Below are 27980 nucleotides of genomic sequence, written 5' to 3' on the forward strand. Positions count from 1 at the left end.
GGAGTTGTTTATTTTACCTAACCTGGAACTTTTTGTCATAATAAGTTTGCCAAATTTTAAAACAATAGAATCAATTATTTGATACAAGCACTTGGAATAGTTGAATCATTCAGAAATATTTATTATGTCACCTGTTATGTGCTTGGTGGTGTTGAGAGATAAAAGATTTGGTAATAAATGACACTTGAGAGCAGATGACCTATGTTCATGAAAACAGAAGTAATTACTGGCCTTAATAAACAATAATCAAATAGATGAGTAGATGGTTGGGTGGGTGGATAGGTGAATGGATGGATGGGAGACAGACACATGGAGAGACCTACTAAAAATAATGTTAATTTTATATGAGAGATGTTTGACTATTACATTGCCTAAAAGTATGTTAACCTTTTGAAAATGAAGGTTGACAAATTTGCAATGGAATTAGAACAGAACCGGGATCTGAACAATACCATCGTGCACATTGACATGGATGCTTTCTACGCAGCTGTAGAAATGAGAGACAATCCAGAGTTAAAGGATAAACCCATTGCGGTGGGATCAAAGAGTATGTTGGTAAGTAAGTAAAGAGAAAAAGAAAATTTCATAACATACTCAAGTAAGCCTTACTGGTTCATGAAAGGGGGAAGAGCCTTTATTCTATCAGTTTGTTGAAATTTTTTTTCTGGCTGCCAAATGTGTTCAATTACTGAATCCTTTCAACATCCCTGAGGTGCACATTTTTATCTCTATTTGACAGATAAGGAAACAAATTCACATATTTAAAAGTTTCCCCAGTGTTAAAGTCCAGTGACTATTAAGACTGACATTGTAGGGCCTCCCCGGTGGCGCAGCGGTTGAGCGCTGGGTTGCGAAGCTGCCCGCAGCCTCTGCGGCGCCGGTTCGATCCCCGGCTGCTCCCCGGCCACCGGCGGAGGATCCCACATGGCGCGCAGACCTCTCCTGCCGCCCGCTGCTCCCCTCAGCAGTGTACTTCGGTCCTTCTGCCTGCTCTGCTCCCCGCTCTGGCTCTGGTGAATTCTCTCACCCTCCCGCGCTTCTGACTGTACCCAGTGCATGTATAAACAAAACAAACAAACAAACAAAACAAATAAATAAAACATGCCTCTATAAAAAAAAAAAAAAAAAAAAAAAGACTGACATTGTATCTTTGTTTTGCAAATTATATTTTTCCTAAGTTAACTGTTTAAGTTAAAGAGAATTGAGGGGGAAAAAAAAGGAAAAGAAAGCTCAGATCTATTGTCAGCTTGCAAGTTTTGTCTTTTTCCTTACCATTTGTTTGGTTTCACTATATTCTGCATATAAATGATACCATCCAATATTTATCTTTTTCCTTCTGACTTATTTCACTTAGCATAATCCCTTCCAGCTCCATCCATATTGTCACAAATGGTGTGAGTTCATCTTTTTTGATTGTTGAGTAGTATTCTGTTGTGTACATATACCACATCTTTTTGAACCATTCATCTATTTTGGGGCATTTAGGTTGCTTTTCAAAAGTCAGAAGAGATAGCAACCAAATTGAAGAAATGCTCTACTGAATGGGAGAAAATATTTGCACATCATACATCTGATAAGGGACTCATATTAAAGATCTACAAAGAGCTTATACAACTCTACAAAAACAAAGTCACAACCCAATCAAAAAATGGGAAGAACTAAACAGACACTTCTCCAAAGAAGAAATGCAAATGGCCAACAGATACATAAAAAAAATGTTCAACATCACTTTTATCTATGAGAAATGCCCATGTTAAAAAAAAAAAAAAAAACAAAGCTAGAAATAACATATGCTGGTGAGGGTATGGAGAGTAAAGAGCCCTGTTATACTGCTGGAGGTGATATAAACTGGTCCAGCCACGATGGGAAGATGTGTGATGTTCCTCAAAACACTAAAAATGCATCTACTATATGACCCAGCAATTCCACTCCTAAGAAACTACTCGAAGGACACAAAAACACTAATTTGAAAGGAAATCTGCACTCCTTTGTTTACTGTAGCACTGTTTACAAAAGCTGCATACTTCTTAAGGGGTAAGCTCAGGACACACACAATTTTATTTTCCTCACATTCTTCTGGTTAAAGCAAATCACTTGGCATACAGAACTAGAACCCATCTCTTAATAGGAAGAATTGTAAAATAATGTGGCTAGAATTTACAATCTGCCACAAGCTTAAAAGTTAAAAGAAGTCATATTTAAAATTTTGTTTCTATTCTACTAGAGATCTAGTTTTTATATCAATTCCATTAGACTTAATTTATATTTAAAACACTAGACCTTATATTCTAGTGTTAACTACATTTATTGTTCCATATACTGTTCCAGAATATTTACAAATGATTAGCATAGTTTTGAGTAATAGAAAAATTTTAAATGATGTTTGAAGATCACTAATCCCAAATTGAGAATATTATTCTGAAATGATTCTGTCACTTGATATATTCTGTTTTGCATTTCTTTGAATTTTCACTTGAGAATTCAAAGATCCCATTTGCAGAAAAAAATTTATAAATGATACCGTGGCCTATTCCATTGACATAGATTATTTTCTCACAGTATCATCAACAGGGTCTAATAAGTAATGTTCTTCCCTTTCTAATACCATATTTTTTTAGGTCTATCTCCTAGTCAGAACGTTTTCGTCAGAAGATATTCAAGTCTTAGAAATAAAACTTAAAACTTAATTTTTAAAGTTCTTTTAAACTTTAATAACTTCCTGGATATTTAATTTGCTTTACCATATAGCAGACCTTCAATTCCTGTTCTAGATGAAAAATTTCCAAAATATCTAGTAGAGCAAATTTCAAATCTGTACTCTTATACTATACTGTTACTTCCTATATGATATTTTCATGTAACATTTATGGTATGTCACTTTATAATTATACTGTTACTATATACAACTGCTGTCATGTAACATCACCCACTAGCATCCAAACTTTGATATATTTAGTCTATATACAGGTATGCCTTTAAACCAGTAAAGTTTAGTTACTGGAAATGTAAGAGAACCTTTTTATTAGCATAGTTTGGTTATTACCTGATTTCACATTGTAAATATGGGGACAACCGTGGGAAAGGGTCATACATTAGAACATTGTAATACAATAAAATAAAAGCTTGGTTTGAGACTGTGACCTGAAAAAAATGTCCTTGGAAATGCCTATCAGTACTTTGTTTCTTATGAATGTATTGATCGTTATGGCCATTTACGTTTGAATATTTTCCCATGTGGTCCATTTTTTTTTTTTCAGTCTACCTCAAATTACCTTGCAAGGAGGTTTGGTGTTCGCGCAGCGATGCCAGGATTTATTGCTAAAAGACTCTGCCCACAGCTTATTATAGTGCCCCCAAACTTTGACAAATACCAAGCTGTGAGTAGAGAGGTAAGTCTGATATCTCACCTCTACCTAATAGCCTTTCACTGATTTCCTGTCACCTACAGAATCAAGTTTGAATGCCTTTGCACATTAGGATTTGGCCTTATTAGCTTATCATTTTAGTCACCTCTTGCCACTTTTCAACTTATTTGACTAATAATACATATGGTATCTAGAATACCCCCATCTACTTCCCAAGACTTTGCTTTCCCACATGTTTTTTCTGCTCAGAAAACTCTTATTGGGCCTCCCTGGTGGTGCAGGGGTTAAATTCTCAGCACTATCGTGCTATCCCAGCCACTGCCTCATGAGTTCAATCCCTAGCCAGGGAGCTAACCCACATGGCTGGGGAGCTAACCCACATGGTGCGGCAGATCTCTCCTGTCTCCCTGCAGCTCCCCTTAGCAGTGTATTTCAGTAGATTTGCCTGTTCTGCTCCCCACTCTTCCTCTGATGAATCCTCTCTCTCTCCCTCTCGCCCCACCATCTCTGGCCTAGACCCCAGTTCTTGTATGCATAAATAAATAAAATAAAACTTTAAAAAAGGAAAACTCTTATCTTACCAGAAAACTTTGAATTGCCTTATTATGATGTAAATTAACTTTAGCTATTTTTTTCTTAATATGCAATATACATTTTCTTCTAGAATCACCTTATTTTTATCATTTACAGAATCTACCCAGATCATTAATTTTAACCTTTTTTTCTGAATACATTTTTATCAGTGTTTTTATTTTTTAATTTTTATTTATATATTTATTTATTTTTGTACAAATGTTTACGTTCTTTTCTTTTCTTTTTTTTTTTTTAAGATTTATTTATTCATGAATACAAGAACCGGGTACAGGCCAGATGCGCGGGAGGGTGAGAGGATCCACCAGAGACAGAGTGGGGAACAGAACAGGCAGACTGACAAAATACACTGCTGAGGGGAGCAGTGGGCTAGACAGCAGAGGTCTACTTTGCCATGCGGAATTCTCACTGGCCAGCTGCGATTGAACTTGTGCTGCAGAGGCTACAGACAGCTTCATAGTGCAGCGGTCAACCGCCTGTGCCACCAGGGAGGCGCCTATCAGTGTTTTTAAATAGTGACAAAATTATTTTGATTAGCTGCTTTCCATACAATTTAGTGAAGATGCTTTTAAGTACTTAATGTCTAAGAAACTGATAACCAGAAAAAGGGGAATAATCCATTGCTTTGAAAAGGATCTCTGAAGTATAAAGATTTGACTGTTCACTAAAATTGCCTAACTCATCACATAAAAAATTAATTTTTTGCTATTTTTGTTGAAAACTAAATTGTCATGCCAGCACTTGAACTTAAGCCATAAATTAAAATTTTAGAATGTTACACCAAACCCTTTTAGACTATTATGGTAAAAGGCACTATGTTATTGACTTTGTCTGAATTAAAGCACTTAATTATGGCTTAGCACCTATCACCATGTAGTCATGCAGATAGTTTTTAGATTTGTCCATCTTACTTGTATTTCACTTCATTTCCCCTAGAAATGAACTTCTCCAAATTAAAATAATATCCCACTTCAAATTTTTAAAAAAAAATGGTTTTCCTTCTTTCAAAAAGAGTCTGTGGGAGCAAGTGCTTTTATGCCTACCTCTGAAAAGGTGGTGGGGGACAGGGAGGTACTTTCACATTGGTTGCTGCGTATTTCTTTTACTGTATTCTTATTAGAAAGAGATAAAATGCTAACCATAATTATTATAGCCTTTTAATAAATTTGAAATCCTTCAAGGTCTTTTGTTAGAAAGAATTTTTTTAAAGTCCTTAGTATGACAAGGAGAACTAAATCATATTAGTTACCTTTAGTCTATTTTCATATGTCAAAAAAAATCTATCTTTAATTTTGAGCAGAACCTGCCTAGTGCATTTGCAGATAACAAATGAATTCTTGGTTGTAAATGAATCTCGGCACACATTTACTGACTACAAAAGCATTAATATATATGGCTTGGTATTAAAGTTTAAAGAAAAGTCATTTTTTTATCCACAAGAGTGGAACAGCTTTAACTGTTCTCAAAGACTATGTGCTTGATTTTTACTAGAAGGTGCCTGTTTCATTTTGAAAGCAGTATCCTAAGTAAAGGAAGTTAGTGAGTCCTCATTGTCTTTAGGGAGTACTTCTCTTTCACAATAATCTCAGTTGGCTGCCAACCACAGACTTTCCAGAGTTTCATTCTCACTGGAAAAGATTCCGTTTGAGTAAAAATGGCTTCTGTTACTGAACAAAAGTAATAAAGGTACTCTTTTGTAAAGGGTAGCCATTTTCTGTCACCATTTTCTGTCACCAATAATTCCATGGTTAAAAAGTCCATAGTTTTATAATAAAACAATTTTATATAAAAAGGAATTTCTAGAATAATATTGAGATTCTGATCTCTTCATGTATTTCTTATATCCAAAGATACAACTCCAGATTTGTCTCCATCATTTACCGTAGTCAAATACTTACACTACAGATTTTATCATCTTTTCCTGCTCTAAATCTCAATAATTGAGTTTTGTTTTCCTTAAAAGACACATCTATCAATGTGTGTATTGTGTGGAGTTTAATGTGCATACAGTAATTAATTGAATTACATCTCCTTTCTATAGCATTGTACCTTCATGTAAGATTGTTCCTTTTTAAAATGAACCAAAACGGGGCCTCCCCGGTGGCGCAGCGGGTGAGCGCTAGGTTGTGAAGCGCTGCTCCCTGGCCACCGGAGGAGGGTCCCACATGGCGGAGGGTCCCACATGGCGCACACCTCTCTTGCTGCTCCGCTGCGCCCGCTGCTTCCCTCAGCAATGTGCTTCAGTCCTTCTGCCTGCTCTGCTCCCAGCTCTGGCTCTGGTGAATTCTCTCACCCTCCCACGCTTCTGACTGTACCCAGTGCTTGTATAAATACATAAAATAAACAAACAAATAAATAAATAAATCTTTTTAAAAATCAAAATAAATAAATAAATAAATAAAAATTTATAAATAAATAAATAAAATGAACCAAAATGAACAAAGCCATCATGAAAGGTGATGGGGAGCAGGATCCATCTTTCCCACTTCTATTTCTGCTTTTAACCAGCAATCTAAATTATGTTGCTTAACCATTTTTTGTGCCTACCAGAATTATGTTGTTTGAAATTTATTTTAATCACTTATTATATCTAGGTATATGTAGCTAAGTAGATATTGTTGCAAATGTAATTCTTTCATGGTCATCTGCCTTCATGATCTATATTAATATAAAAGAATTTGGACAAACTTGCCTTGACAGTAAATTATTTATTCCCTAAATCCATGATTATTGATTGCAGAATCATTACTATAGTTGCAAAGTAAGATTATTAATGTTTCTTACAGCTGTTTATGACAGGTTTTGCTATAGAAGCAAAATTTAAATCCTATTGTTCCTTTTGAAGGTTAAGGAAATACTTGCTGATTATGACCCCAACTTTATGGCCATGAGTCTTGATGAAGCCTACTTGAATATAACAAAGCACTTACAGGAAAGACAAAATTGGCCAGAGGACAAAAGAAAGCATTTCATCACAACAGGGAACTCTCTAGAAAATGGTAAGCAATTTATTAGAACAATAAAACTAGAAAGCAAACCAAAGACCTTGTTAAATAATTAGCTTGTATAAATGGTAAAACTATGAAAATTATTAAAAATTAAATATCAGAAACTTAAAATATACCAGTTGGCTTTTTGAGTTGTGTGGAATGTTACTTTTAAACCAAATGAGAATTTTAAATCTCTAGACTTTAAGAGTACGCAGAATCCTGTACAAATTAATTTCAGTCAGCTCTTTTCCTAACAAAGGGTTGGATTACATTGAATCCGTTTAAGTTGACTTTGTTGTAGATGTTAATAGAAAATAGATTTTTTTAAAAACTTTGCCTTAAAACTATATCAAAATATTGGGTTTTTTTTTCTTCCCTTCTCAAATTTTCTGTAATCTGATTATACACTGATTATGAGTGTTTTCAACCTTGCCAAAATGAATGATTCCCCATCACCCTTCTTTACATTAGACCTTATTTGATTCTTTTATATAGAATAAAACAGGAGTTTCATTGGTTTTTCAAATGGTCCCTTTACTACCTATCCAAAACAGGGCCAAGAAATATGCAGCTAATACACTTACTCAACTGTCTGTCAATTGTGTGATTACTTTTAGTATTGGAACTGACATGGACCCTAAGCAAAGTTCACTTGGAAAAAAGGTAGCAACAGGGTTTGCTCATAACCCACAGCTACGGTTCACATGAACACCTGGTTAGCTGCTTTGGTGGGGACAGGCAGTAGTGGGAAACTGATTTGTAACTTTCTCTGAAGGAAGTGGCAGATCCTCAACAGCATAATCTAAGTCATATTGTTTGGGATTCACATCTATGGAACAAGTTTAATGTGAACACCGAATCACAACTGCATTGGTATTTAGAACCCTAAGAGGCAGTTGTCTTCAGTAGACATGTTAAACAATGAAAAAGCATAATTTCTGGACATGGAAGCTTGGAGTAACAGGTTATCTTTGCTTATTCTAACTATTGGAGGAAGTGGCACACAAAACCTGATGTCGTTTTAAAATCTCATTTTGTTAGTTCTTTAGTTTTCATAGTGAAGGGAGAGGAACCTTGTAGGTAACATCCGAGAATCCCCTGAAGGCTTCCTATAACTATTTCACATTATGTTAAAAAAAAAGTACATTGGCACACAGGTAAATATTTTCATTCTCTACTAATGTTCTTTTCATTTGTTTAAAGTCCAAACGCATTATGAGGATGTGTCAATGTGAATGAGGATATGAGGAAGTAAATTTTTAATGTCTATTGCTTTTAACATATTTATGTACTTTCCTCTTCATGCATCTCATATTCTTAAGCAATTTAAATAGTTTTACTTTTTTCCCCACATATATAACTCCCTGTGGACTGGACTTTCAGGCATATTTGTTCCATATTATGCATGAGAAGCTGTCAAAGTGAGTTGGAGCCATGGTAGGTGATTGATACTGTTCCCTAAAGTCCAAGGCATTTATGTTTGCCCTTTTTAAAAAGGTCCAGTCTTTGGAAAAGTACTGCTAATTACCAGTAATAATTATTATTGTTATTGTGTGTTTATTCTGCCATATAGGTCTGGATGGTGAGTGCCAGCCAATGTATTAATAAGAAGCTGAAATACTATAAACCTTTTAGCACTTGCCATCCAAAAGGGATGCTTGGGCCTCCCCTGGTGGCGCAGTGGTTGAGCGCTGGGCTGTGAAGCTGCCCGCAGCCTCTGCAGCGCTGGTTCGATCCCTGGCTCCCGGCAAGGGTCCCACATGACGCGCAGACCTCTCCTATTGCGCTCGTTGCTCCCCTCAGCAGTGTATTTCCGTCAGTCTGCCTGTTCTGTTCCCTGCTATGGCTCTGGTGAATTCTCTCACCCTCCCGCGCTTCTGACTATACCCAGTGCTTGTATAAATAAATAAATAAATCTTTATTAAAAAAAAAAAAAGGAGGATGCTTTACTCCTAGTGTTGCCTAATATAAGAAACCTTAGTTTTGTACTCTGAATCCCTCGATTATGAGGATTATAAAGATATTTCTTTCAGAGAGCAAATTTCAGCAGTTAGTTGCACAGCCAGGATTCACAGAAAAGTACACTATTGTGACCACACCTGAGGGGAGAAATCCTATGCTGTGAAAAAATAAACAAAGGTGTTAAGAAACAGAAGAGACAGAGTGAAACGGTAACCATGTCATTCAGCAATAGCTCTCACAATGAACCCGGAAGACAGCACGACGGTGTTTTTTTTGCCCCCACTAGAGTGTTCTACCATCAGAATGACTCACCTAAAGGCATTTGGTACACAATGTGGCTTAAGGGCTTTTGCAGAAGGAAGGGCTGTTACCTTATTTATTCTGCAGATTTTCTACAGTTTCTTTTACCTTCACTCTACCCATCCAGGTAGAGAAAAGGGGGTCCAGATAGATAATCTGTCAGTTGTGCCAGTCTTAATCCCCTCTGAACTGCTCTGTATTGTAAAATCAAAATATGAAAGGAAAAGGAAATAATGCACATCACTTTGATCATAAGGTGTATTTTGATATCACCTGGGGATTCAGATTTAGAAAGCCTCTGTCTAACAATGCATATTACATTCTTCAAAATTTGAAATTAATCAAATTTTTGTCATTATTTACATTAGCTTAGAACATTTTCTTAAAAGGTTAAGTTCATTTTTTTAAGTAATATACATTCAGTGTCCTGGAACTGGAAATTTAATTTTTGCTTCTACATTTACCTTAATTTGAAAAATATTTATATGTAATAAAATTATGAAATGGGATCAGAAAGCTTTGTTATTAACCTTAGTTGTTATAAATCCATTTAAACTGCATTTCTATTCCATTAAGCCCAGAGAGTAAAGTCTTTAATGGATTTGTATTTGATAACCCAGTTATGAAAAATGCAAATAAAATGAGGTAATAAATAGCTTGGTATTTTTACTTTGCTTTTCAAAAATAATGTTAGTTTATAAGTTTGTTGATAGTAATAAAGACTTCTTTGTCTTAAACTTGGACCGTAGTTAATCTGATCAGACTTTAAGAATGTGTGTATTTAAAGAAGTATAACTTCCAGAAGTAATTTTTATTTATTTCAGATGTGCCCTTTGTAAAGTAATACTTTATAAACAAGCAAGTCCAAATTAAAACCAGCATTTGAAAAAAGAGAAAATGCAGATTATGTTGACATTTGAAAATTTTCTTCTATAAATGAAGAAAATTTGAGTATTTTTCCCTCTTAAAGCAAAACTTTTTTTTAGACATAATTATTCTAGATTGCTTCATGCCTTCTTTTCATTCCTAAACTTAAACCTAAGAAATTCTTCCCCCCTCCCACCTACAGAGATGAGTAATGGAAAAGTTTTTATTTTTACTTTTTAAGAAAAAAAATAATGTGAATCTAAGTGCAATTCTGGGTTTCGGTTAACTTGTGTTAACCGAATATTTCCTCTTAAAATGTATGCTATGGAAATGGATATATTCTTTTTAAGAAAAACCTGGAATTAGAGTTACCAAAATATAAGTGATATCATTTTTTCTCTTGGCTCTTAGAAACAAAACTAAAACTAGATTTGTTTTGACCTTAGAAAGAATGTAGACAAACCTAATATATGAAGTATGTGTTTCTTAAGATGAATTACAATTCCTGTTTATCATTTAGATAAACCAGGAAAGGATATTAATAAACCGAGTGAACTTGAAGGCTCCATCTCTCCACTACTTTTTGATGACAGTCCTCCTGAGTTACAGCCCCCAGGAGATTCCTTCCCAGTGAACTTTGAAGAACAAAATAATCCTCAGCTACTCCAAAATTCAGTTGTTTTTGGAATATCTGCTGAGGAAGTGGTAAAGGAAATTCGTTTCAGGATCGAGCAAAAAACAAGACTGACAGCCAGTGCAGGTACTAAAAAAGATATTGACGGCTACCATGGTTATAATTTTCACACTGACTAATTCAAGTGTATTATTAATAGTGTCTCATAATAAAGCATATACTTATCTATTTTTTATTCAACTTCTAAAATTTTACCTATTAGAATGCTGTTAACAATGGGTAACTTGAAATTAAGCAACAAAGTCTTTAAGCACAAAGAAAAATCTAACATAAGTCTCCTATAACTATCCTTTTTTAAGTACAAAATATATTTTAATTGGCTTTGGAAGATTTTAGCTATCTCCAAGATTACAGTGTAAGAGAGATCCAACATGACCACAAGGTAGGAGACAGAAGAAACGGCAACACAGAAATCTAGGACCATCTAGTGAAGGATAAAACAGTTTCACATATGTCAGTAAGGGTATCACTGTGTCTTAGCATAGAAACTGATGTTCATCACGAGGATCCTAAATTATCTTACAAAAATTTCATAATGGTTAGGTCAGTCTTTTCTATACTAAAGCATGCGAATAGGTAATAAATGGTAGAGATGTGCATGAAAACTGATATGATTTATTTAATCATTGTATTTAAATATGCCTATTTCAAGTTATTTGATCATTAAGGTTCCTAAAAATTGTACGTCTTTCTGAAAAGTAGTGATTTATTTTGTGAATAACATAAAAATGATGCATGCATTTTTTTATCATTGTTTTAGATATATTGCAACTCAAATTCTTTGGTATTTTTCCTTTATATGTGTAATCTCTACAAAAGTCCTTTTCAAAGAGTTAATATCCAACCTAATAATACTCTAGATCTCTCCTATAAGACAGTACTGCATTCTTATGAATGACAGTGAACTAATAATAATATCACTAAGTGAACTCCAATTACTCTTATATGCCATGGAGAATTAACTATTATTTCTATTGCCACAATTACTAATGTGTTTCCTTTTTCTAAAGTGATAGCAAGTCTTGAAGAAATCATTAGTAGTCAAATGTTATTTTTATAGAAGCATTCTTATCATTTTAGAATTTTGTACTTAATATTTTTTTCTATATTGTCATCACATATTTAAAAATCATACACATCAACTTCTTTGAATCATCAGAGTGTTCTTCTTTTAAGGCATTGCCCCAAATACCATGTTAGCAAAAGTTTGCAGTGATAAGAAAAAACCAAATGGACAGTACCAAATTCTCCCCAACAGACAAGCTGTGATGGAGTTCATCAAGGACTTACCCATTAGAAAGGTGAGATTGTTTATAAAATTTATCGTCACTCTATCTATAGTCTGAGTTCTGGAGAGATACTGTTCAAGATGATACTAATCTTTGTTAAAACAATGGATAACAAGCAAGAATTATAATAGATAATTATTTGAAGTTGAAGAAATCTTTCTGAAAATAGGGCTTAGGCATCTTATTTGCTGAAAAGTTTGAAGAAAGTAATAATAGATAAAAGAGTTTTATGTGTACCCCTGCCAAGGAGAAGAGAAATAAAAAGAATATTTGCAATAGTCCTTTCAGTTGTAACATAATACACTATCTGAGATCAAAAGTCCAGATTGCTACCAGATTAATAGGTATGATACTTAAGAGATTTAGAATTTTAATTTTTTTTGACAAAAAAGTAAAACCAAAATATCTTACCATCTTTAAAATGGGGTTATGGAAAAGAGTTATTTTTTTTTAAACTTCTTGATTTTTTTGCACATACATATATATTTTAACAATAATTGCACTATATATTATTTGATGTTCTAGGACTTGCTTTTCTCACTCAATGGGTGAATTAAAATAAGGTATTTTTCTTTTTTTAATATTTTATTTTATACAATTCTTAGATCATTTTCCATTTTTGCACAATGTATGCATTTTCATTTTGATTATATTCCCCATAAAATTGCACCCCCCCCCTTATTTTGACCCTAATCCTTCCTCTCCTCGCCTTTTCACCTCATAGTGTGTCTCTGGTTTATAGTTGTTTGTTGATTTTGATTTTTACTTTGTATTAATTAGTCTTTTTCCTGGTCCCTTATTTAGGTTTTCTAAATTCCTGCTATGAGTGAGACCATCTGGTATTTTTCTTTTTCTTTCTGACTTATTTCGCTGAGCATGATCCCTTCTAGCTCCATCCATGTTGCTGCAAACTGCATGTGTTATCTTTTGATTGCTGAGTAATATTCCATTGTGTATATGTACCACATCTTCTTGATCCAGTCATCTATTTTTGGACATTTGGGTTGTTTCCATAGCTTAGCTATTGTAAATAGTGCTGCTATAAACATAAAGGTGCAGGTACACTTTGGAATTAATGTTTCTGTGTCCTTTGGGTAAATACCTAGGAGTGGAATTGCTGGATCATATGGAAGCTCTATCTTTAGTAGGTTGAGGAAGCTCCACACAGTTTTCCATAGTGGTTGGACCAGTTTGCACTCCCACCAGCAGTGCAGGAGAGTTCCTTTTTCTACACAACCTTGCCAACAATTGTTGCTAGTTTTTTTAATGTGTGCCATTCTCACTGGTATAAGGTGGTATCTCATTGTAGTTTTGATTTGCATTTCCCTGATTACAAGTGATGTTGAACATTTTTTCATATGCCTGTTGGCCATTTGCAAAAATAAGATTTTTTGCAAAATGTCTAATATATAATGGTTGATGAATAACTTATTGTATTTAAGGTATGGCTATAAAGCATTGTTTCTCAATAAATGTAATTGAATGATATTTTATTTTCCCCCATCAACATCCTTTATGTCCCTTGTTCCTTTCCTTCCCCCTGATCTTAATTTCAGAGTCCTCACGATGTTTGTTTATGCCCAATAGTTTTTGAAAATGTTTTACGTTGTCAAATTATCTGTTATATGAATGTCTAGTATTTGTTTTTACCATTCTAACTTGTTTTGCTAAATATAACTTTTTCAAATTCCCTCCATTTTTATTGAAAATGACTGCATATCATCCTTTCTTGTGACTATGTAGTATTCTAGGGTATGTGGTTTGATCCAGTCATCCGTTAAAAGAGATTTAAGTTGCTTTTATGTTGCAGCTATTGTAAATATTACTGCTATAGATATTGTAGAACATAAAGTTTTTTTTGTTGTTGTGGATGGTTTTCACATTATGTGGCTAGGAGTGGTATTTCTGGTTTTAATTTTAAATTTTAATGTAAATCCAGATTGCCTTCATAATGGTTTCACCAGTTCACCAATTACAAACATGGAAATTTAAACAATAATAAAAAATCTTTCAAAAACCAGAAGCCCAGGACCAGGTGGCTTTACAAATTCTATTGAACTTCTAAATAAAAATCAATGCCCACATTGTTCAAATTGTTTTTAAAAATACAATGAATCCTCCCTAATATATTTTATGATGCCAAGCATTACCTTAACATTGAAACCAGACAAAGACAGCACAAGGAAAAATGATATACCAATATCCTTGATGAACATTGATGTAAAAATTTTCCACAAAATACTAGCAAATTGAATTCAACAGTATATCATAAGGATTATACACTATTATCAAATAGAATTTATCCCGGGGTGCAAGGATTGTTTAATATATGTATATCAATTACTGTAATCTATCATAACAATAAAAACAGATAAAAATCATTTGATATCAATAAGAGTCAACATTCATCTATGATAAAAGCTCTAAATAAGATGGAAATAGAAGGAACCTACTTCAATGTAATATATATATTGACTATAATATAATAATATGTAAATATGATAAAGGCACGTAGCAGAAACCAACAGCCAATATAATACCCAGGGGTGAAAAACTGAAAGCTTTCTCCATAATATCCAATATATTTTTCAAAATATGAACAGGTGTTCATTAAAAAGGATTCTAGGGCCAAATAACTTCAGAATTTACCTGCCTTTATGGGTCACAAGGACAGCAGTATATTGAACATTCCAATCTTGCAGTAAAACTTTTTTTTTCTTTTAGTCTTTAACAATTCTGTGAAATTTTTAACTTTAAATTTCCATGGAACACAGGTTTAGGAAATGGGGACAAAAAGTAATTAAAACTCTTTTTTGTACAAGTGGTGAAGATAGTCATACCTTTATTGGTTATTCATACCCTTAATAATTATAAAAAGTATAATGAGAATATAATATCAGTTTTTACCTTAACTTTTAAACATGTTGATGATAAATATTGATTCTCATCTAGGTCTCTGGAATAGGAAAAGTTACAGAGAAAATGTTAAAGGCCCTTGGAATAACTACCTGTACAGAACTCTACCAACAGACGGCATTACTTTCTCTCCTGTTCTCTGAAACATCTTGGCGTTATTTCCTTCAAATCTCCCTGGGTCTAGGTTCAACACACCTGGCAAGGTATCTATATGCGTTGTCATTTTGCTTGCCCTTTATCATTTGCTGAAATAATAGTTTTAACCACCAGGAGGAAGCTATACGATTAATTTGTTTTAAATTCAAGATAAGTTCAATTCAGGATATAATTTTTGAATTAGAGTTAAAAGATTGTATATGGGAGAAAAGGAAAAGATAATGAATCACTCCTAGGTTTTTGGTTACAACACCTGGATAGATTACAAGAGGAATGATGAGTCCTCTTTTCTGATTTACTTGTTTTTTGTTCAGAATATAAGAATACTGTCAGATTATTGAGGAAAGAATGATGATACATATTCCAGAATTTACCCTTTAAGCTAGAAGGTCTGATGATCCTTCATGAACTAACTGTATTTCTTTTCTTTTCCAGGTTTGTAAATGAGTCATTCATTTAAAACTGAGTACTTACTTTGTGTTAGGCACTGTGCTAGGCACTAGGTATAATATGCAATAAATAAAACAAAGGCCTGCCTTATGGAGTTTACATACCAGTGTGGGAAACAGAAAATAACCAAATAAACAAATGAAGACCGAAAGGCAGACAGACTTGACTTGAGCTAAGGGTGGGGTTAGCAGCAGTCATTCATAGACAGAGACCTTAGCCAGCCATCTAAAGATCTAAGAGAAGAGTAAACAGTTAGGGGAGAGCCCCTGTGTTTTCTTCCCTCCACTCTTTCATCTAGGTCTTTAAAAAGTATGTCTTGCACTAGAAGAGCACACTGTTGGGAATGGAAAAGAAGATTTTTTTTTAAGTAATGTCAATTAACAGTACTATTTTTACAATTTTGTCATCCTTTCAGCCTGACCTTAAAATAACTCCTTTATATTCTTAAACTAAAGGAAAACAGGATTTTTATGTGAGGAGGCATATAAAGTAAGTTCGATTAGTCAGTATTCCAGAGATTGCCAGGCCTATAGTGGTGCTTTTCTCATCCCTTCATGCTCCTCATTCTTTTGAATCAAAACAGTTAGCTGACTTTGATTTTGAGAGTATATAACGAAAAATCAGTACTGTAAATCATCTGGTATTTGAAGATAATAGGTAATAAAACTTTCTTTAATTCAAAAATTATCCTCTTCTTATTTCCAGTGCTTAAAAACAGTGTAGTTCTTAATATAACATAGCACATATTATAGCCTGTGGTATTTAGAGATGCAGGTAATACTTTTAAATAAAGTTCATAGGTAATTTATAATAATATAAGATAGCAAAATTCACTTTCCTTCTATACAAATTCTCTATTCCCCTACTCTGCTTTACTTTTAAATCTGTAGTACTTCTCTCCTTCTATCCATATTTACTTCCACAGCTCTTCATCTCCCTCAACTATGATATGTTTCTTAGGGTAGGCATATGGACTTTTTTTGTCTATTACCATAACCCCAAGGCCTAGAAAAGCATTTGATTTCATAATAAGTTCACTTATTGCATGAAATATACATGTCATTTCAATTGGTTTCAACTACTCTTATCAGAGCAGCTAGTATCCGACCAAACAAGATGGTTCAGATTTCAAGTATTCATCCTATTGCTGTCTACCAAATATTAACTGAAGTTCTATAGAGTGTTAATGAATAATGAATAAGATACAGGAAAGTGAAGCTATTATACTATGTCAAAAACTAGAAAATTGATATTAAATTATTCAAATTTAATTATATCCTATAACTCCAAGCCATTATGCTACTACCTTCTATTGGCTTTTGTAAGTTGTGGGCTTTGATTTTCTGGCTTTTAATAGAAGCAATTTATAATATCTAACTATTTTCAAATTTGTTCTCCTTGATCCATTACACATGTAGCATCTTCTATATCTACATTCTATAGTGATAGTTTTATTTTTAGATTAAAATAAAAACACTGTTTTTCATAAATTGTAAACTTTAACCAAAATATTGTTCAGATCTCTATAGGATAATTGATATGTTAAATCTTCTTAGTTAACTAAAAGGAACTCAGTCTTTGAAAAAGCAAATAAAAACATATTTTTTTCATTTCAAGGGATGGAGAGAGGAAAAGCATGAGTGTCGAGAGGTAATTTAAAAAATTTATTATTCATAATTCATATTATTTTTAACTAATTTTTAATTTTAGTAAGCTATCACTGGAATTAAATCTATTTACAAATCAAATAATAATTTTCAGCAGTTGACTCCTCTAAAGTAAATATCCCATTATAATGCTTTACTATTTTCACTTGCTGTGTTCTCAATAGGAAAAATACTAACTGCAGTTATTTTTTTTAATGTTGACTTTGCTCCTATTCAGTGAAAACCAAGCATTTTGAGGTTTCATATCTTAGTTTCTAGTCTTATTTGTAAGACAAATTATACTGAGTAGTTACTTAGGAAATTTAAAAAGTGATAATGGAAATTCTTCAACAAACTCTTCTCATATTGATAAGTGATCATAGGCATTAAATCATTAGGTATTGATGAAAGAGAGCTTAGAAATGATTTAGTTCAGGGGTTTACAATCTTGTTGGAACCTTATTGTTTTGAGGTATATATCATTGTTTGAAAATCCTTCAGTTTTCTCTTCAAAGTCCCGAAGTTCCTCTGACACATTTAAGAACCACTGACCTAGAACAAGATTGTGTTCATTTTTTCAGTATTGTTTGTGGTAAGAAAAGCTGAATGACTTTCATAAGACAATACACTCAAATAAGTGACTTTGATTAAAATTATTGCTTAGTCTATGATTTTATAACAGATATGAAAGGAAAATAGGAGGAAAAGTATACAAATATGAGATACATTGTCTTATTTAATGAATTTTTGTTCATTTTTTCACTTGGTATTGAGAATACTACTTACTGTGTAAGAATATTAATATTGGTTAATATTAATATGTCATAAGAAATAGCAAGCAAGCCAATAGAAAAAAGAATACAATCTAATTAATTTTTTAACAAAAAAGGAAATACAAATGTCTCTTAGAACATGTAAAAATAATCCAAATTTCCTTTGTAGTTAGAGAAAAAGAGATTGAAAATTCTCTAGATAGCATTTTTCAGTAATCAGGTTGGCCAAAGTTCTAGCAGGTAAGGCTATAAATCTCAGTGGGGGTGTATTAGTTTTTATTGGTGATGTAACAAATTACCACAAATATAGTGGCTTAAAACAACATAGATTGATTTGCTTACAGTTCCAAAGGTCAAAAGTCCTAAAATTAAGATTGAAGTCCTTTTGGAGGCATCAAGGGAAGTTTTCCTTACTGAAAACTTCTAGAGGCTGCTTTCATTCGTTGGCTTATGACCCCATCCATCCTACATCTTCAAACACACTATCTTCTCTTTGTCTGAGTCTGTCCCTCCTGCCTCCTTTTAAGGACCCTGACAAGGGAAGAGAACTGGATAGCTGGGACTAGAGTTATAGGGGAACTTTCACTGACTAGTCATTTGCTTAGGATTTTTTACTTATTATCCTGAGCTCTCTTTAGTATCTTCTTATGTCAATATAGCTGCTCAACTTCTTTTAGCACTCCTGCACAACTGAATTCAAATTTTCTACATTTAATCTAACCAACCCCTCATTTTTAGCATTTTTTTATTGGGAAAAGTATATTGAGACAATATTCAGTTGTTTTTCAGGCATCTAACAAGATGCATGAATCAATCCCTTAAATCTACTTGTAAAGTTGTATGTCTTCCAAAAAAAAACATGTCTAATAACTAGAATGATGTTCTCATCTGTACTTTCTCGAGATAATCCTCTGTAGTGGAGTCTATATGCACATATACCCTACTGTGTTTTAAGTTTAGGGCGTTATCATTATTGATGACATAGTCATCTTTTTAAAAAATATTATAGAAAGAGCAAATGGACCTTTGTTTAACAGATTAGCTATCCAAATGAGTTTCTATTATTTAGGTAGATCTGAGGTGTTCATTTTGTAGTTGTAGAAAATATAACACAGTGCTAGGCCATTTAAGTGTACTCTGTCATTCCTAAATTATTTTCATTTATAGTTTATGCAATATAATCATTCTCGTCTTTCTAGGACATTCAGTGAGATAAGTAAAGCAGAAGAACAGTATAGTTTATGCAAAGAACTTTGCAGTGAACTTGCTCAAGATCTGCAGAAAGAAGGACTTAAGGTACTATATTTCGATGTGTTTTTAGTTTAAAATTTATTAATAATAAAATGCTACTTTAAAGCAAGAATTAGATTTTACATTTGAATGAAAAATGGGAAGTGTCAGAAAAGAATACTTCCATGTCCAACAGAAAAAATTCAGTCCTGACCCATTTCTGAGACTTATGATGAGGTCAATCTATCAAGAAGAAACTTATAAGGGTGGAGTGGTTCCAGGATATTTCCAGAGAACTTTGTATTAACACAGGAGTACATTTGAATAAGTTCCAAGTTATGGTTACATTGGCTTTAGAGAATAAAGGTTTTCCCTAGAAGTGTATTTACATATTATAAATGCCTTTCCAATCGTCCTTTAATGTTTCTCTCAGGTAGACAATGAACTTCTAAAATGGGCATTTTGTTTGAAGGCTTTAATCCAGGTTGCTGAATACTTTAAGAACAAAACCTGGAAGACTTTGAACTTTCTGTTTTATAATTTTACTCACAACAATTTATATTTATTGTTTTCCAACACTCTCAAACCGAAAGTGGACTTATTATAAAGTGTGTAATATAAAAGCATTAAATGGGGCCTCCCCGGTGGCGCAGTGGTTGAGCACTGGGTTGCGAAGCTGCCCGCAGCCTCTGCAGTGCTGGTTCGTTCCCCGCTGCTCCCCGGCCACCAGAGGAGGGTCCTGCATGGCGCGCAGACCTCTCCTGCTGCCCGCTGCTCCCCTCAGCAGTGTACTTCGTCAGTCTGCCTGTTCTGTTCCCCGCTCTGGTGAATTCTCTCACCCTCCTGCGCTTCTGACTGTACCCAGTGCTTATATAAATAAATAAATAAATCTTTAAAAAAAAAAAAAGTTAAAAAAAAGCATTAAAAGCATATTATAAAAATGGAATATCTGATGAGCATTTTTCTGATACTCCCTCTTATTCATACCTGAATGTAAAGAGTTGTTTTAAATATTTTTTGACATAAGCCTTTAATTTTATTTAATTTTATTTTTTTTAAAGATTTATTTATTTATACAAGCACTGGGGTACAGTCAGAAGCGCGGGAGGGTGAGAGAATTCACCAGAGCCAGAGCGGAGAGCAGAACAGGCAGACTGACGAAGTACACTGCTGAGGGGAGCAGCGGGTGGCAGGAGAGGTCTGTCGCGCCATGTGGGACCCTCGCCCGTTGGCTGGGGATCGAACCGGCGCTGCAGAGGCTGCGGGCAGTTTCGCAACCCAGCGCTCAACCATTGCACCACCAGGGAGACCCAGCCTTTAATTTTAGAAACATTTTAAACTTACAGAAAAGTTGCAAAGACAGTATAGTCATTATTATTATAATAATAATAATATCTTACCTCATTATCATGAGTTTCCCTCATTATTAATATTTTACATTAGCATAGTTTGTCAAAACTAAGAAACTACCTCTAGCATATTGCAGTTAACCATACTCCAGACTGTTGAGTTTTATTAGTTTTTCTAGTAGTGCCCTCTTTTTTTCCAGAATTCAATCCAGAGAGCCATATCACATTTAGTTGTCACGTCTCCTTCATGTCTCCTCCAGTTTGCGACATTATCTCAATATTTCCTTGTTTTTCATGACCATGGCAGTCTGAGGAGTACCAGCCAGATATTCTAGAGAATATCACCCAATCTGGGCCTGTCTGACCGTTTTCTCATGATTAGACTAGGGTTATGGGTATTTAGAAAGAATACCAAGAGGTAAAGTATTCCTTTCATCACATTCTGTGAGGGTATATGATAGCCACATGACATTATGGGTAACATTATCTTTTTCATTTGGTTAAAGTAGTGTTGACTATGCTTCTCATTTGTGAAGTTACTACTTTTCCCATTCCATACTCTATTCTTTGAAAGTGAATGTAAACCATTTTTGTCATCTCCAGAGAGTTGCTTAACATAAAATTTTAACCCCTAAGTATACATTTCAGTGGCCTTGAGTATGTATTTATTGGACAACTGTCACCACTGTTGATCTCCAGAACTTTTTCATTATCCCAAACTGAAACGCTGTAACCACTAAATAATGACTGTAAGGAGTTTACATGTAAATTGTTTACCATAATATGTGGCACATAATAGGCACACAATAAATGTGACCTACTCACAAGATCTTTTTAATGATACCCTTTTAGAAAGATTTTTCAGTGAAAAGAAAAATGATCAGTTAATTGTCCATTTTATAAAGGTCTTATATAAAAATTCAGTGGGAAGGGGAATAGTGATTATTGGCCAAGAGAGATTTTTAGATTACTTAGGGATTTAAATTATTCTTTATGACAATTTTCATTACCATGTCTTATAAATAATTGAGCATTCTTCCTTATTTATATACATAAAGGCCTGTCTGAATTTTCTAAGCTGTAAAATAACTTTTCTAGAAGTTAGAAAGCTATACATAATTTCTATTTGTTGTAGGGTAGAACTGTTACTATTAAGCTGAAGAATGTGGATTTTGAAGTAAAAACTCGGGCATCTACAGTTTCATCTGTTGTTTCTACTGCAGAAGAAATATTTGCAATTGCTAAAGAATTGCTAAGAACAGAAATTGATGCTGATTCTCCACATCCCTTGAGATTAAGACTAATGGGTATCACTTTTTCTTTTCTTTTTCCTTAAATCTGCAATTCTAAACGCCAACTCTATAACTAACATTGGGTCTTTAGCTGTACTTCATATATGGAAAGATCACACACTGAGATTGATTGAATAAAGTATGTTAATTAAGAGAGCTAAATGATTAACACTTTTGTTGATAATTGCATAAACTTGGAAGCAATCTAGTTGTCCTTCAATAATGGGTGAATGTTACATCCAGACAATGGAATATTATTCAGTGAGTAAAAGAAATGAGCTATCAAGACACAGAGGAATCTTAAATACATATTAAGTAAAAGAAGCAGATCTTAAAAAACTGTATAATGTATGATTCCAACTGTATGACATTCTGGAAAAAAAACTATGGAGACACTAAAAAGATCAGTGATTACTTAGGGTTGGGGAAGAAGGAAGGACAAATAGGCAGAGCACACAGAATTTTTCTAGCAGTGAAATTATTCTCTATGATGTAATAATCATGGGTACATGTAATTATGTATTTGTCATAACCCATAGAGTGTATATTAAGAGTGATCGCTAACATAAACTTTGAACTTTGAGTGATATGTGTAAATGTAGATTCACCAGTTGTAACAAATGCAACATGCTGGTACAGGATGTTCATAGTGGAGACCACTGTAAATATGTGGGGGTAGGGATATATGGGAACTCTCTATTTTCTGTTTAATTTTGCTGTGAACCTCTAAAAAATAAAGTCTATTGTGGGAGAAAAGGGCTAAAGCATTTGTGTGGTTAACCCCAATTAGTTACTTGGCATATGATATCGTGTATTAGATAATAATTGAAAGGCCTATATAATCATGCCAACTTCAGTACATACTTAATATTTACACATGATCTTAGCCAAAAGGCCGAGAAGCAGTAATTACTATTTAGTGATACACAATTTATGAAGGAGAGTAAATTTCTACTCAAAATACCAACTTTGAAAAAGTGTTCTTTAATTTGGAAAGTTTTACAGTGTTATTATTTTTCTCCAAAGTCTTTTTAAAATGTGTTTCACAACAATATGATTTCATGCTTTGTGAATAAATTGGTTTGAATTTGAAATTGATTAATTGTGGTTGGTTTAATTTAGGTGTGCGGCTATCTGGGTTTCCCAGTGAAGAAGACAAGAAACACCAACAAAGGAGCATTATTGGCTTCTTACAGGCTGGAAACCAAACGCTGTCAGCAACTGGGTGTATACTAGAGAAAACTGACAAAGATCAGTTTCTGAAACCTCTAGAAATGTCTCCTAAGAAGAGTTTCTTTGATAAAAAACGATCAGAAAGGAAATGGAGCCACCAAGACCTATTTAAACATGACACTGTTGATAAGCAAAGTTTACAGACATCACAATCATTCCAAGTTTTAAAGAAGATGAATGAGAACTTAGAAACATCAGAAAATTTAGATTACTGTCAGATATTTACCTGTCCTATTTGCTTTAAGGAACAAGGAAGCATCAGTCTGGAAGCCTTTAATAAACATGTGGATGCATGTCTTAATGAACCTTCAATCAGTGAAAAGGCTACAATAGTCTCATGTTTACATGCTTGCTCCACAGAAGTTAACAGGAAGGAAAATGTACATCATCCTAATTCGTTTCATGAGAAGAAAAATTATGAAACCCATCAGAAGAATATAGAAATCACTTCAGTAGATGGTATAGACTTGGTAGAGACTTTAGGTAACCCATCTGAAGCAGAAAGTGTAGATACTTTAAGTAATAAACACAGTGTAGAGAAATGTTCTCGTCTACCAACCAAATGGCTTAATACTGACCACTGTTGTCAGAATTCTTCTTGTACAGTTTCAGTGGAAAATGAAGATGTGGGGTCATTAAGTCGGCAAGAACCCCTGGAAACTTATTTACATGAAATGATGACAAACCAAACTCTAATTTGTCCTGTTTGTAACATAGAACAAAAGACTTCAGATCTTGACCTGTTTAATGTGCATGTGGATGTTTGCTTGAATAAAGGCATTATCCAGGAACTGAAAAAGGATAAAGATAATCCAGTTAACCAAGCCGAAGGAAGCACCAAAAGTACTGGTGAGTTGCAATCATTTTAAAGAACTTGATTTTCTAGGAATGTTTTATTAAAACTGAGTTGTTGTTAAATCTGAAATACTATTAAAGGGAGAGTTTGTGTATGCTGCTGCCATTTAGAAAAATGTTAATGACCTTACCATAGCTTAGAATTAACCGAAGCCATTATATTTTAAATTTGGGGAAAACTTTGGTTTGAGATTGATTTGACAAAAAATGAACATAAAGGTTTATGGAACTGAATAATCTAATCAAAATAGAAATGTTCCAAAGAATATTTGCCAAAGCACAGTGGTATATTAATGACAATCACATAGCCATTGACCTGTTTTTTGTTTTTTGCTTGTTTGTTTTTTGGTGTTCTGACTGTAGCCAAATTTCTGAAATAAATTTAGAAATAATAAAGAAATTATGCTGAAAAAAGAAATTATGGAATAAAGTTAGTTTTTGGTATGTGTAAGTATGAGCTATGTAGTGCTAAGAAATTTTTAATATCTTATATCAGTCTGCCTTAACTTGTTAAGTTTTTATACAGCCTTTAATTATTTCATATTACTCATCATAGAATTTCTTGACATTTCTTCCCTCTAAAGGTAACTCAGGCAGAATCCAGAGGACTATAACAAAGACAAAAAGGTATAGCTAATTTGAACTTTATTAAAGGTGACTATACAGCTCAAAATTTGAAGTCTTATTTTTAGGATTTCTTAACATTTGCTTTTATATTGAGTGAAATTTTAGAGACCAATTATTTGCAAAATTATTTTTGTAATGTCCTTCTCCATTTTAATTGTGTGTTCATTTTTTATTCCAGGTCAGGATTGATGACAAAGAACTCAACATCTAAGAAAATAAAACCAAATAATCCCAAAAATACCATTGATACATTTTTTAAATGAATATCAAGCCATTTTGTGATTCATTTTAACTGAAACTTTATTTTATAATCAGTGAATCTGTTTTTCCTCATTTTAAGGTTGTAGATCATTTAGGGGAAGACAAATGCAATAATCCGTCCCCTGATGATGTTCCCCTTATATGAATTTGGAATATGTAGTAATTTATTTCTAATGCCTGTTTGATAATCATGAGAATTTCACTTCCATTATACAGCAATTAAAAACCAGTGCTGTTAGAGATCATTTTAACATAAGAAGTTAGGAATGAGATAGGAAAGTTATTTCTTTATTATGTTGTATAATGACTATAAAAACTTATTTATAAAGGTTCTCAGAGTTTCATACAAACCTTTTTTAGCATAAGAATTTTTTTGCACTTAACCATTTTGTTGGCACTGAACTGCTGTATTTGCCCTTAGCACCTTCCGTGACTTTGTATATTCATATTTTAGCTACCTCAGAAGAATTCATAATTAAAATTTATCATACTTCTATGAAGAATATTACCTTAGCAGAACCAGCATGAGTGGTTTTGTTACCTTTAGGAAAATCATATCCCAGTAGTATTTTCTGTGTTAAAAGAATTTTTGCTTAAACCATAATTATTCATTTGATTTTTTTATTTAAATTTCTTTCATCTTATGAATAAGTACTTGATTCACCTTAAAATATATTTATTCTGGGATTCACCTAAAAAATATTTAGTCAAATTATTTCCTTATCTAGGGCTTTTAAAAGGCAATATTTTGTTTCTTGGCAGTTACATTTATACTTGATAAAAATATATAAAAAAGATAAATTGTACACTCACTTTATTTTTATTATAACCTAGAGAAAAATGTGCAATTCAAAAGATTAATGTGTATTAAAACAATTCATATATCTTAGTTATATATCTGTCACATATTTATTAAGATTTGTGAAGGAAGACAGCTTAGCAGTAGTTAGCTTTATTTAGTGACTCAAAATACTTTTGTGCTATCAATGTATTTGTCGAAAGAACAATTATTTCATGAAAACTTGAAGAAGGAAGCCTATTTTCTGTTACTATTTTAGGAAACTGAATCTTTTGTTGTCTTACACATTTTCATTTTTCCTATTTTTCCTATTTTATAGCTCATCTAAATTCATAAAGACTTAGAACTTCTCATGGCCTTATAGCTAAAGTGGTAACTTGACTTTAAATTACTTGGTTGTTTAAAATTAGGTTTAACGTTTCTCAGCATGCTGATCTCATACCTAATATTATATGTTATGGCAAATACAAAGTCGTAGAACTGTGGTTCTTTGTTGTGTGATTTACATATATAAATTTTGTATAAAATTGAAGTCCAACAAAATACTGATTTAATGTACTGAAAGGTAATTAGCACTGTATTTATTTTCCATCTTGCCTCAAGTTTATTTTTATTGTGCTTCCAACATTAAATGCTAAATTATTTTCATTTAAGTAATTCATTTAATTGAATGTTATTATTTAGTAATATATAATAATTTAAAATAAAATTTTCTTTATCAATCTTTTAGTCTATAGATATGGTTTCCTCACTCTGATATTCTTCCTATAACTGGAGTTTTCACTCTTATTTTCTTTGCCCAGAATTCTCTCAATATCCTCTTCTGTTTTATCTAATACAGCTAATTCTTGTTCTATTTATTATAAATTTGCTTTGGGTCATTTTTAAAAAATATAATAAAGCTGTAAAGAATAAGCACCTGTAAACTTAGAGTGTGAAAATATAAGGAACCGTTGGTAAAACATTTACAACACAAAAATCTGGCAAAAAGCTAGTATCGAGGGGCCTGCCCGGTGGCACAGCAGGTTGAGCACAGCGCTGTGAAGCTGTCCACAGCCTCTGCAGCACAGGTTCAGTTCCCAGCCAGCCAGGGCGAAACCCACATGGTGCGGCAGACCTCTCCTGCCTCTCCCGCTGCTCCTCTCAGTAGTGTCTTCAGTCTGTCTGCCTGTTCTGCTCCTCGCTCTGCTGAATTCTCACACCCTCCGGTGCCTCTAACTGTACCCCAGTTCTTGTATAAATTAATAAAAAAAAATCTTAAAAAAAAGCTAGTATTCAGAATATATAAATGATTCTTGTGAATCAATAAGAGAAGACAGCCAATAAAAATTTGGACAAGGGACTATAAATGGCACTTCACATAAAAAAAATCCAAATGGCCAAGAAACATGAATACATTCTCAGCCATTTTAATAAAAGGGAAATGAAAAGGAAGAACACGAAGAGGTATCTTTACATCCCTACCAGAATCAAAATGAAAGCATCCAATGATACAAAGTTTTGCTGATATTGCAAAGTGAACTGTCACTTGAAAACAACCACTTTGGAAAACTGTTCTTCTTTAGAAAGTTTGGAGATGTGCTCACTCAACAACCCAACACCTGTAGTCCTAAACATACCCCTTTGCTGGTTATCTTCTGTTAACGTTCCCAATCCACTCTTTGGTCTGTAGCAGCTTGCTTTACGTCCAGTGAGGTGCCACAGCAATGAGGGGGGCACTGCGGGAGACTTGAGGGAGGAAAGATGAGTTTGGGTAATTATTCCTTCACATTCCTTTTTGTAGGATCATCACAAGTTGTGTACGTCCCTTGACCAAAAGTCACAATTTCTTAAAGGTATTCCCATCTTCAAACTGCATTCTCTGCTCACTTTGGTTCTAACAGCCCTTTCATCCTCTCATCCCTTCAATCTAGGGGTGGCAGCAGTCTTGCTCTTATTAGCCCTGGGGTGCTGCACTGTCCTTTGTGGTTTCCCCACACCTCATACCTTTTTGTAAATGGTTCCTTTTTAAAATGCATCTCAATATATAGAATATCTTCCTGCCTGAACCCTTACAGATATACCATGGGAAAAATACCGAACATGTTCCATTGGAAGCATGTGTACCAATGCTCATAGTGCTATAATAACCAAAAATTGGAACTTGGAACTAAACCAAATCTTCAGCAATGGTAGAATGTGGAGCAAAAGAAACATGTCATAGAAGGATGCCATCCACAGGACTCCATTTTAATCAAAAGTTTAAACTATCATTTTAAGGATAGGTCCGTATTAGATCAAATTATAAAGATGAACAAGTATATTAGTGTCCCAAAAGCTGATGTAGTGATTTTCT

At 33.6% G+C, this 27980-nt stretch overlaps 1 protein-coding gene across 7 annotated transcripts in view; it reads left to right on the forward strand.

Moving 5' to 3' along the window:
- The window catches only part of POLK (DNA polymerase kappa), a 61185-nt gene that overhangs the window by 30504 nt on the left and 2701 nt on the right, over positions 1-27980 (forward strand). For 6 of the 7 annotated variants that reach the window (XM_037530011.2, XM_037530013.2, XM_037530010.2 and 3 more), the window contains 12 exons: positions 403-555; positions 3258-3389; positions 6802-6955; positions 10596-10835; positions 11946-12070; positions 15011-15177; positions 17198-17230; positions 19199-19295; positions 21714-21885; positions 22993-23952; positions 24543-24585; positions 24764-26275. In XM_037530011.2, coding sequence (XP_037385908.1) covers positions 403-555; positions 3258-3389; positions 6802-6955; positions 10596-10835; positions 11946-12070; positions 15011-15177; positions 17198-17230; positions 19199-19295; positions 21714-21885; positions 22993-23952; positions 24543-24585; positions 24764-24848 — 2361 coding nt within the window. In that variant the 3' untranslated portion in view covers positions 24849-26275. Of the gene's footprint in view, positions 1-402; positions 556-3257; positions 3390-6801; positions 6956-10595; positions 10836-11945; positions 12071-15010; positions 15178-17197; positions 17231-19198; positions 19296-21713; positions 21886-22992; positions 23953-24542; positions 24586-24763; positions 26276-27980 lie in introns of those variants that run through there. The other variant, XM_037530014.2, reaches the window with a different exon arrangement.

This window comes from Talpa occidentalis, unplaced genomic scaffold, assembly GCF_014898055.3.
Source record: "Talpa occidentalis isolate TD23 unplaced genomic scaffold, MPIMG_talOcc4v2.1 talOcc4.6, whole genome shotgun sequence".
NCBI classification, from domain to species: Eukaryota; Metazoa; Chordata; class Mammalia; order Eulipotyphla; family Talpidae; genus Talpa; species Talpa occidentalis.